Genomic DNA, 11,726 nt, shown 5'->3' with positions numbered 1-11,726 from the left:
TAAAACAGAAATAGTCGGTTAGGCTGAATACAGTATTCCACCCTTAGAATGGGATTAACCGGCAAAATAAGCAAGTAAATGGGAGGAACCACAGATGAGATCAGATAAAAGGTATGCTTATACCGTAGTGTCTCTTTTCAACAATATACAATAATACAATTTCCGGATGTCTGCTAACCAGAGTTGTAAGTCGGGCCGGGTTGGGACTTGGGTTTTTTCAAAAAAACGGCTTGATTCGGGCCTGACTTTAGACTTTGTATCAGTATTTAAAAAAATAAATTTAACTAGCTGAATAACCAGCTGCTGGACCTGACCTAATGTCAAACAGCCCTAAAGCGTCTTCTTCGAGACCAATTATCTATTGTGTTTGTTGTCTTGGTCTTTTCAGAGGCTTCAAGTATAGGCCTGTCACCCAAATTTTCAAGCCAAACGGCAAACGGGCTTCTCAAAACCGATTCTGGTTCGGGTCGGGTTTCGGGCGTGGTATTTTCGGGTTCGCACTCCAATTTTAGAACCGTTTACAACTCTGCTGCTAAACCCTAAACTAAGTAGCCTAGTCGTGGACAGATGAAATATGGCAATTCTACGGGACTAAAATATAGAAAAAGTCATACTGCCGCTATGTCGAAAGTCATACTCACTTATAATATCCACACTTTCCATTTTTTCTCCATCTTTTTACGGGAATTTTCTGTTGTCTCCAATACTGCACCAACACTTTGTCTAACTCAGCTTTTTTTGTTTTGTTTACAGGTGTGGACAATCTCCAAAAACCTTCCATCATTTTGTTGATAACTTTCTCGAATTTTGCATTTTGTTTGCACTCAAGCGTTTCAGCTTCATAAAATGGCCCATAAAGATACCAGGTAACAAGGCATGAAGCAAAGAAAACCATCAAACCGTATTGTTTGACGTATTTCACTGTAATTATTAAAGGCATTGCTGAAATATAGACAGCATAGCAATTTTTAAACTGCACTGATTATGACAACAGAGATTGTCGAAACGTCTGAACGATGTATTCTATATACACCAGTACCTTAATTGGCAGTAATGTTTATGATCAAATTGTTAAACTACAGTTGAAAAATTTGTAGTCTACTTGATATAGCAAAAAGTAACAACAAGATTCCTAGTGCTAAAATGTTACATATGGTACAGTGTGAAATGTTATATTAGTTTGCCTATTGCCTACTTTGTTATATTCGCGTTGCCTGAATACACAGATCCCTTTTCTTCATTAATCCAAAACCAACTGTTAAAAAACAAGTCTCTGGCAACGGTCAGGTATTACAATAAACAGTCCAAATTTAGCTACAGTTGTTTGCCAAATGATCTGGTTTCAACTTGTCAGCAACATTTTCAATCTCATTTAAGTTTGGATGATAATATCACTCTGTTGTTTATGTGCTCTAACATGGTGCTTTGAACAGACGCTGACTTTGTGCGCGAGTTAATCACAAGAGCTCAGGTAGCCTACACGGTTTACAGCCTAACTTTATTTAGTATCTAAGTTAGCGGAGACGAATTTATGCAACCATGAAATTGTACTTTAAAATACATATACTGGCCATGAATTAATCAAACTTGGGTTTTACTAGGATGGAAATTTTTTTAGGCTAGCCCAGTAACCTTAGGCACTTGATTTTATGTATGCCTATTGTTTGCAATTAATTATATAAACAGACAAATTGATAACGTAAGAAGGTGACGTCATACACAGTTCGGACAGATTGTGAAATCGTTTAGCTGAAAAGAATTTCATTCGTTTTTTGCAAACAAGCGAGGATAGCCTATATTGCAGTGTAGTGTGCTTACGTATAACAATTACCCACTTAAAAAAGCTACCGCATTCACTCGATTGTAAGCGGTCCTCGATTGCATCCCTCGACTTTAAGACGGATGTTAATAAGGTTTCAAAATAATAATGTAAGCCGAAAGCGGTAAAGTTATGCTCTATTGTTTCATGACACTTCTTCATGTTGCTAGATAGCACAACTTTTGTCAATAATTGTTAGTAACTCAAACAATTGTACCCAGCAGAGCGTATGTTGATGTGTAAAGCCAACAAGCAACGGAACTTTGAACGCAAAATCTAACAAAAAGCATGGGTGTAGAAATAACAATGATGTAAAACAAAAATCGAAATTCACATCAGACGCGGTTGGCGCATAGCGTCGCGTTTTTGTGTTCGACGGCAAACGACGGGGTCTTCACACCGTACAGCGACTTTTCCTGACGGCGTGATGTTCTCGGTTGCGCTACTTTATGTGCGGCAATACGTACGTTCAATGACAAACAAATAACCTTTTGTTGTCAAGTCGGTTAAGCTAAAGTTAAAAATGCAGTAATAATGTGTATAAAGCCGGAACAAAGTAGACCCTAATATCAATAACTTCTAGTCTGTTCAAAACAACAATTTCGCATACAAACAACGATTGGCTGCACAAAATTCGGCAAATCCATTTTACAACTGAGCCTGATGATAAACAATTTTGCGCACAACTCATTCCAGCTGAAGAAACTGGTTCCGGAATGATAAGATAAAGGGCGGTTTTCTTCGTGAAACACAGGAAGCCGATATAGGATAGAACCCACAAGCTTGTGAGGACAAGGCGGTCGTGCTCGCTCATCTCTTTTTACTTGTCGCGGGCAAGAAAATACGCAAGCAGAAATCGGGCTTAAAAGTTTGTCGGTGTCAGGATATTAGGTTTAGTAGTTGCGGAACAAATCCAGTTCAAAGTATTATTTAACGTACGGTTAATGTAACCGGAGTTGGCACAGGTTCGCAAGTTTAATCTTGCGATGTAACTAAAATATCAAAACATCTTTATTTTTTACCAGCCTCAGCAACAAAACGGTGCAACAAACACCAAACAATTTAAAATTGGAGCAACAAAATTGACAACTGTGTACATAAAATTTATTTGCACTTAAACCTTTCGATAAATTAAAACACAATTCCACCAAAGCGGCCATTTCAACACAACCTTTCATTCCCACTCTTCCCAGCCCTCTACCTCCTCCTGTGACAGGAAATATGAAATTCGGGAAGTTTTTTTTATATTGTTTCTATAACTTACCTCATCAATATTTTCGACGTCTTCAAGCAGCGCTTCTTTAATCTCATCTTCAGTCATTTCCAAGTCAAATTCCTTCTCCCAGTCAGAACTTCCACCACTAGAGGACTCTGTTTTAAATATGTCCAAAAAAGAGGAAATTTTTTCATGACATTTGTTTTTGTTTCTTTAGGTGAAAAAACAAACAAATCCTAATATGCTTACGACTTCTATATGCTGTGGGCTTGTTAATATCTTGAAACTGCCTTAGATAAACTATTAATTGTTTAATAATTAATAATGGCAAGCATATACCCTTAAACTGCGATGCTGGATTTAGTGACAGGTATAGGGGTATATTTTTTCACAATAAGTTACTGTACTTCAATTTTACAGTGAACAAATCTAGAACAACAACATTGTACTCATGTCCAGCCTATATAATGAATTGTGTCTGCTCGGTGCAATTTTCTAAACTTGCCCGACCCTATTTTAATTTTTTTTTTTAATTTGGAAGGTTGGTAAATAATACGTGTATGAAAACATTAGGTTTCTGTGGGTTAAATCAAACCAATGCTACTTATAAGAACAGAAAAAATACGATAGTCTAAACCAGGTTGTTTAGTAAACCAGCTTTAAAAATAAATTTTACCTCCTCACCTTAAAATGGTGTAACTAAGTAGGGACGTAATTTTTGATGACACCTAAGTTCTAGTTCATAAGTTGAAAAGCTTAGAGGAGCTACTAACATAAGAACTCACAATGCACAAGGTGTGCTAAATACCGATAGGTGGTGTAAAGAGCACAGTTATTTAAATTAATGATGAGACTGGGATCCAGTTAGCGACTAAATTTAATGTTAGGAAAAAAGTTTGTAAGTTGGTTTTATTGTCATTATTATAACCATAAAACCTCAGCCTAACCCTAATTGCCCTAGCTGTCCGCATTTTCACATAATAAGTTGTTATAAATTCAGAAAAGGTCTTTGCACCATCCATCTGTATTTAGCAAAACTTTGTCTGATGTGAGTTCTTAAATTAGTAAAATTTCCAAAATACTTGTATTCTTAAGCAGAAAACAGAGTGTGACACCATACATACATGCAATAGACATTCTACCTTTTACAGCAACTTCTGTAGTAGCAGATTTTGCATCACAAGAGGCTTTGGTGGTGGCAATACACCCAGTCACCTTTTCGTCCACTTTTCCAGGTGATGACTTCGTAATTTCATCAACAACTAAACTCTTAGGTTCATCTTTTGCTGGCAATTCCAAATCGGCTTCTAACACTTCAGCGGTTTCAGTGTCATTGTCTTTAGCGCCCTCATGTGGCGAGGTATCCTTATTGTCTGCTGCTAATGTGTCGGGATCAGCAATGGGCAAAGTGTCTTTAGCGCAATCTTGTGTTGATACAGAAGTATCTGTGGTGACATCAAGTGGTGGGGAAGGGTCTGCATTTTCAGCGACTACGTTGTCAGGTTGATCAACAGGCTTTGTCTCATTTTCTGGTGTTGCTGTGATAACCTCAATGTCAAAGTCATCTGAAAAGAGCAAAATTATGTAAAAAAAGGTTAAGCCAAACCGTAAAAAAACAATTAGCATAAATTTAGATACTGTAACATTACTCCTCAAAATACAACAGTGTTGCTTTTTATGTTATAGGAGAAAACATTTTAATTGGTGTTTGCTGGTTTAAACCATGTTTTACATATGGTGAAAATTGGTGTTTGCTGGTTTTGCATACATTGACAATTTTGTTTTTTCATGAGAAACTGGTTATTTTTGAATCACTTGTTTCAAACATTTGATTTTACATTCAATGATGATTATGGAGACACATGAACATTTTATTCATTCTTTGGATATTAATTTTAAGTAAGTTATCCAGTCCTAAATTTATATTGTTGTACATACACCATTGGTTTATTAAATAAAGTAAATATTTTACAATCAAACAATGTGTTAGTAGTTTTAGGAGGTGAAAGCACAATTTTCTAACACTGTAATACTTTACCTTCATCATCCCATGAGAGCTCGGTTTCTTTCTTTTCAGCTCTTTGTACAAGTTGAGCCCGTCGAGCCTCAGCCTGTAGTGCAAAAAAAAAAAGAAATATGTGACAAGACCATTTTTTTACACTTTTGCAAATAGGCTGTATGGTGTCAAGTACAATTAGGCAATTTTTTCAGAACAGCTCAATTTGTTACAAGGATTTAATGATGTACACAACATACAGTTCTTAGTTACAGGCTGCATGGTATTTTTGGGAAAATCTACCAACACTATACTGCACTGCGGACCCATATTAAGCTAAATTTTGATAGGTGGCACAAAGTACACAAATACTCATTTAAACAGTATATATATATATATGTATAAAAATGCTGACGGTCGGGGCTGTTTGCATTGGGGTAGGGTATTATCATTCAAAAATCAGGAAAACTAACTTCAAAACCAAAATTTTTAAAAACTTACTTCCCAACCCTGCTAAATTAATCATTCAATTTTTGTGCCACCTATCAAAATTTAGCTAAATGTCATTCTGCCATGAGGTATGATCAGTGATGGGATTTAGCTGGTTCGCACCGGTTCCATAGAACCGTCTTATGAAATTTTATGAGAACAGCGAACCGGTTGGCATTACCGGCTACTGTCAATGGACTTTTTGTAACAGGACCAGGTGAAAAATCTGACTTTTGTGATAAAACCGACTGATAAAAAATTTCAATCCCACCACTGGGTATGATGTTAGCTCTCTATTGTTTGAATTAACAACTGCAAATACCTTCTGCAATTCATGAATCTTGTAAAAGTATCTTGTCCAGAAATCATGATGGGACACTGCGTCTGGTACAAGTTTTGTGTAAAGGGCTCGAACCTGTGTTGACAGAATGAAGAAATATTAACAAATTTGTAAGCATTTAGCAAAAAAAAACAATACCTCCTTGCAGTCCAACATAAGTAGGGAAATTGGTTCGCGTAATTCCTCCAGATTAAATGTGCTTACCCATATTTCAAAATCTGCTGAATCTGCATATTTTACACATTTTTAGAACATTGTGTGTGGTAAAAAGTAAGAATGAGCCGAGCCGAGCGAGCCGAGCCAGAACCCGAGTTGCTGTTTTTGGTGCTCGGCCAAGCACAAAGTGACCTGAGCATTACATTTGCAGCCTTGCTAACATATGAAACTACAAACTAGAATTAAGGTATCCAAGAACAGAAATGACTGTTTATTTAACATAGTTCATAGGCGCCCACTTGTTAAAATCGATGGGGAGGCAGAATTTTACAACTCGGTAAAGACTATTTTCTGCCCGGACGTCACCTAACGTCGCAAGTTACACCCTTTGCAGTGTTTCAGTTTTTTTACAGTCATGTTTGTCAACTTACTACCAGGCTCATTGCAGTATGTTCCTGGGTCAGTTTGTATTGCAAAGAGTCGAGCCTGCAACGATATATTTTTTGTAGTTGTTGTTTAAATGTTGTTTTTAACATGGCAAGTTATGCGCTTGTAAAAACATTAAACTTTGATCAACTTGCCAAAAAATTTTGACCAAAACTGGCTCAGTAATTTTTTCAGATGGAAATGTGACCCTAATAGTAACCAGGCATATCCATGGGTGGCAAGATCATCTTTTTTAAATAAATATTTGGGTTGCATCTAAAAAGTGAGGGAGCCACTGTTTCCAGACCAATTCCAACATGTCTAAGACATAAAACCTAGTTGTTGTTTTTTCAAAAAGTCATATAAATTTCTTGCATTACTACATTTTGGTTAAAAAGCACTTGTGCTAGTTTTGGCGCAATACCAGATATGTAGGCAAACACTGTAGACCAGGGGTGGGCGACCTTTGTTACTGTAGGGCCAATTATGAATGTCAAAATTGGATCGCGGGCCGCACATGTGCATAACACAAAGTGATTTTGCTTTGTTTCTTACCAAATATGCTTAACTACAAGTATAATTCATATTTGATTCTAGCCACATTTTGCCAGATCGCAGAAAACTAGCACCAGGCGCATTAATCAGCCCAAAAATATGTAATAATTGGACTCGTTTGCCAGTACTTTTGAAATCCAAGCATCTCTGTGGGCCGCACAACCTTTAATGAAGGGCCGCATGCGGCCCGTGGGCTGCAGGTTGCCCACCCCTGCTGTAGACAAAACAATAATTTTCACATCAAGTGAATTTTTGCTCACCTCAGCGGGGGAGATAACCTTTACACCAGAGGAGGTTCCAACAAAAACTGTTGAATCTTCATTTTCTACACAGTAAATAATTAATTTGTTGAAAGTTTTATTCTGTTGTAGAAATTTAAGTGACTAAAATCTTGGTAGCTCACAACACCAAAGGAACAGTTTGTTCTAGTTTAGCTTAGGTTATTGTTTAATTACAAACTCAGGGTTGATGTTTTTTTACCGTTTTCTGATGGTGGTTGTGGAGTTACATGGTTAACAACACTTCCAAGAAAGCCAGAAAGAGTGTTGGTTACTACTTTTGTGGCATGGGACGCTTCATTTAAATCCACCTGTTTGATACAAAGACTGTATTGACATCTTGAATTTTTTGACAACATTTTATGCAGCAACAGTTTATTTATTTACATTTTATGCATCAGCAATCAAAATTGTGTTTGTACTGATATACAGTGAGACATATATACTTTTTTACGAACTTAGGGAGCTTGAGTAATAGTTAGGTTAACCAGATTAAAAAATACAGGGTCAAACTTATGATTCCCCTTAACAGTACAAATTTGAAGCTCTGTATTACTTTTTTTGGCCCAAATAGTGGCACAAACAACTTTAAACAGAAAAAGAAAAAAGAAAAAAGTTGTGGGTATCTTTTAAACAAAGTCAAAAACATACCAAAATTGTATATCTAAAGTTCGGATTTTACTGATTTGCTAAAAATGTAACCTCATATTTGCAAATTATTAAGTAAAGATTACAAAACTTATCACAAAAAATACTAAGAAACAGAGATAAACTAAAAAATAGAAGAAAATGTTTTTTAGTGTTGCAAATCACCTTAATGTTAAGCTGGTCTTTCATAGATGTAGCTGTAGCCGCAACGATTTTTGATGTGTCAGTTTTAACAGTTTCTGTAAATTCCTTCATGTCTCGAAGCATAAACTCATTCGTTTCCACCAACTAAAAAAGTGACAAAATAGTGTTGGACCTTTTTCAACAAATGATTGCTAGCGCTGATTTAATGCAGTTTCTGCAGTAACAGCAAACAGAAATCTTTCTTTGAAATAAAACATGAAATAAAATAGCAAGTAAAAATGGATAGATAATCCATTTTTACTGATGTTGTCATCTTTATTTTCTAATCTGTCCTGTTGCCTGCGAATCAGGTGTAGAATATCAATAATATGAATTTTACATAAGTGCATTTTACTTTACCTTTCGTTTTGCTGTGTCATAAAATGATCCCCACCATGAAGGGGCACTTGCTGAGTCATCTTCTTCGTCTCTGCACAAAAGTGTAAAAGGTTTCCTTATGATTCATACATTGCAAAATACCAAACATGGATATGCAGATTGTGAAAAACATGATTGTGCCCCCCAAAAAACAATGATGGTGTGGTACCAAGTTGCGTGGTTTTATTTCACCTGGCGATAACAATAGAAAATGTCAAAATACTGGCTGGTATTGTTTAGCTCAGTAGTTCTCAAACTTTTTCATTATTTTTTCAAAGCGGTCCCTTTCCCATTATAACGAAGGCTCACAGTCATTTAGCTGGAATGTGTATTTTAACAAACCGAAAGTTGATTTTCAGAATTTTAACCGGATAATGCAAAATTACGCATAGCAATGATCCAAAAACAGTTTGTCACATTACAGACAAGACAGAAAACATGGCGATTATGCGCAAACAATTGCTTTTTTGTTAGTTGTCATGGAATAAAGGCTATTGTTTAACAATGGAGACAGTCGATTTTCAATTTTACTTTGATTTAAACTTATTCACTGGCACAAATTGATGCCAAATAAGACGCGGTCCCTGCAAAATTGCTTCACGGACCTCTAAAGGAACGCAGACCCCAGTTTGAGAACCGCTGGTTTAGCTCAAAACAATGTTGTTATATCACATTTGTCATTTGTTAGCATATAATAGGTGAAATCGCTGGATACTGAATTTGAAGCAGCTGATTTAATCAGATAGGAGGAATAGAAGATGTGTTAAAATGGTGCAAAGCACAACATACCACTGTGGCTAAATGGCTAAACGTAAGTTGTTTATGAAAAGTTGTAAAAATAAATAAATAAACTTACCCTTTTTCACTCATTTTAAGTTATGGCAGTACTTTGTGGAAACAAAACAAACAACGACAGTAGACAGGTATGGAACTAACACTGTGACAAACTGAAAAATAAAGATTCTATCATATAATGCTTTAAATGTTGTTTACAAAACACATGGGTCACAAACAAAGGCTAAATAATGACATGAAAACAAAAGTGTGCAAAAATCATTTCAAAACATCATGTGTAATTACAGCAAAATAGCTACAGCATAGTATCAATCATTCAATCGTGGTGTATAAACTTCGGAAAAAATAAGTAAACATTGATGGATTGAACAATTATTTGTAAACTTTTATTCAAACCAATGAAAGTATACTAAGTAACTTAAGCATCAAAGGAACATGTGTTTTTGCTTGTCAAAATTAATAGTTTACAACAATATCGTGTATAAAGTTTGATCATGTTTTACTAAAACTATCAGAACTATTGAATTTCCAGGAACAACTAACAAATTGTACAACAAGTATACATTTAGAAAACAGTACTGAATTACAATAGAAAACAACATACAACAACTTGGTATTTTATGCAACATAATATAAACAATATATCAAAAACAAAAAAGTATAAAGTAGAACCTATATTAGTATCATTATTTTTGTTGAAGCAGTTCAGTTGACAATATTTTTTTTGCAGCATTACTGTATCGGGTATTTTTGCTAAATTTAAACCACTAACCTACTGAAGTTCTAGTGCACAATCAATAACATCACAGAATTGGGTTTTAACTTTTTCAGCAGCAGATAAAACAGCATTTCTATTTGAAGTGAGGCATTCAGGTTCATCCATTGACAGCAAGATAGTGTCAGCCAATAACAAAAAAGGATTTTCTTGATTTTCTTCAGTTATATACTTGTCCTCATAACCTGATTTTGATAAATCCTGATCTACTTTGTCCTTAGGTTTACCCCTGCTGTCATCCAAATCTGAGTGAGTAAGACTGCTGCTCTCATCCATTGTATCCTCCGCTTCATCGTCGGCGAACCCATCGGCAAAAACAACGCACTTTAAATTGTCTAACTCAGCTTTAAGATTTCTATTGTGCAGGTTAACAGTATCGAGTTCACCCTGTAAGAGAACTCTTTCTTCGTCCAGTTTAACCACTTCATTTTTGCTGGTTTCCAGCATATTAACTGTTCCTGTCATTTTGTCATTTTCATCCTTTAGCTTTGAAACAAGTTTTTCCAATTGTTCCTTTTCTTGATCAGCAAGATTGTTTACATCATCAAAGTTTGACACAACAAGATCTTCGTCGACTAAATCTCCCTTCTGTTGGATCGGCAAAAAGCTTGAAGACAGAGCTTTATGCTTGTACCGTTTTGTTACAATGTTTCTTACTGTACGCGCAAGAGCATTGACTTTTTGCTTTGAACCAGCAGGTAAGCAATACTCTTGCCGAGGATGAGTTAGCCGATGAGAACGTGTTATGCATTTTCTGGTTAAAAAACAAACTTGGCAAGAATTGTAGTCCAGACACCGTAAACATTGAAACCTTAATCCAACTATGGGACGTACTTTACATGTTGCACACTGGACATTGTGCACTGAGGTTTTAGCAACATTCAAACGATGCATTGTGGGTAACCATACAATCGACTGTGGTTCCATCTCTAGCCATTGAAGGAATTGATCTTCAGAAATTGATGAGCCAAGGACGCCTTCAAAGCAACTGTCTACAGCGGGTTTAATTTTTGCGAAATTACTAGATTCACAAACAATGTCTGTGATGCGAACAATGTGAGCTAAACACAAAGAAAGCCTGCTTCGACTCATGACCCTTTGTGAGCCAGCGTACAACTCAAAAATTGACTTATATTTGCTTCTGACGTCTTGGCTACCTAACAATAAGAAAAATTGGATGGATGGAAGAATACTGACGCTGTGGTTTCTTATGTCCTTGAATGTTTCAAATATTAAATATGCAATTGATTCTTTTAGCAAAGTTACAGTTATTCCAGATGTTCTATATATTGTTTCCACAATTTGATTCAGTTCATCATATGTAACCACTTGTTCAGTAACATATAAGAGAGATTTTCCAAATCGCTTTTGAAAATATTTTGTAAATGAGTCTAGCACACATTGGTGGTTTATTGCATCTAGTTTGAAATACTGCTGCAAGTGGCAAAGTTTCATTGCTGCTCTGTACACACTGTACTTGATATCCTGATAGTCACAGTTGACTTTGCAAATCAGATTATCAACACATTGTTTTGGTGTTTCTTCCATGATTCAGTTTTTTAGCCTACAGTATTTGTAACATTATTTGGTGTCCAGTCCATTTCACTAAAAATTAGTAAACACATTAGATTACTTCAACCTACCAGCTGCAGTTCTGAATTTAATCTACTTT

At 35.8% G+C, this 11,726-nt stretch overlaps 2 protein-coding genes across 2 annotated transcripts; both read right to left on the bottom strand.

The window, feature by feature from the left end:
* Nucleotides 1–2,901: 2,901 nt before the first annotated feature.
* On the bottom strand, nt 2,902–9,440 carry LOC145227572 (BSD domain-containing protein 1-like). Its single transcript, XM_080092438.1, has 12 exons — nt 9,341–9,440; nt 8,467–8,536; nt 8,089–8,211; nt 7,478–7,586; nt 7,258–7,322; nt 6,448–6,502; nt 5,999–6,087; nt 5,843–5,935; nt 5,074–5,146; nt 4,178–4,600; nt 3,084–3,190; nt 2,902–3,026 (listed from the first exon to the last, which is right to left on the bottom strand). The coding sequence occupies exons 1-12, from the start codon at nt 9,352–9,354 to the stop codon at nt 2,994–2,996; spliced, it is 1,254 nt and encodes a 417-aa protein (XP_079948564.1). The 5' UTR covers nt 9,355–9,440; the 3' UTR covers nt 2,902–2,993.
* On the bottom strand, nt 9,432–11,687 carry LOC145227570 (dystrophin-like). The gene has a single exon (XM_080092436.1). The coding sequence runs from the start codon at nt 11,600–11,602 to the stop codon at nt 10,052–10,054; it is 1,551 nt and encodes a 516-aa protein (XP_079948562.1). The 5' UTR covers nt 11,603–11,687; the 3' UTR covers nt 9,432–10,051.
* Between the last annotated feature and the right edge of the window lie 39 nt (nt 11,688–11,726).

Source organism: Phallusia mammillata, chromosome 5 (genome assembly GCF_965637545.1).
Source record: "Phallusia mammillata chromosome 5, kaPhaMamm4.hap1.1, whole genome shotgun sequence".
Classification (NCBI taxonomy): domain Eukaryota; kingdom Metazoa; phylum Chordata; class Ascidiacea; order Phlebobranchia; family Ascidiidae; genus Phallusia; species Phallusia mammillata.
This window is presented reverse-complemented; position numbering and strand designations above follow the sequence as displayed.

Bases quoted from the DNA above. Each gene is read 5' to 3' on its own strand.
- LOC145227572 (XM_080092438.1), bottom strand. The intron at 8,212-8,466 runs GTAAAGTAAAAT...TCACTTTTTTAG, and splicing joins ATGACACAGCAAAACGAAAG to TTGGTGGAAACGAATGAGTT. The intron at 7,323-7,477 runs GTAAAAAAACAT...TTTACTGTGTAG, and splicing joins ACAACCACCATCAGAAAACG to AAAATGAAGATTCAACAGTT.
- LOC145227570 (XM_080092436.1), bottom strand. From the start codon at position 11,602: ATGGAAGAAACACCAAAACAATGTGTTGATAATCTGATTTGCAAAGTC.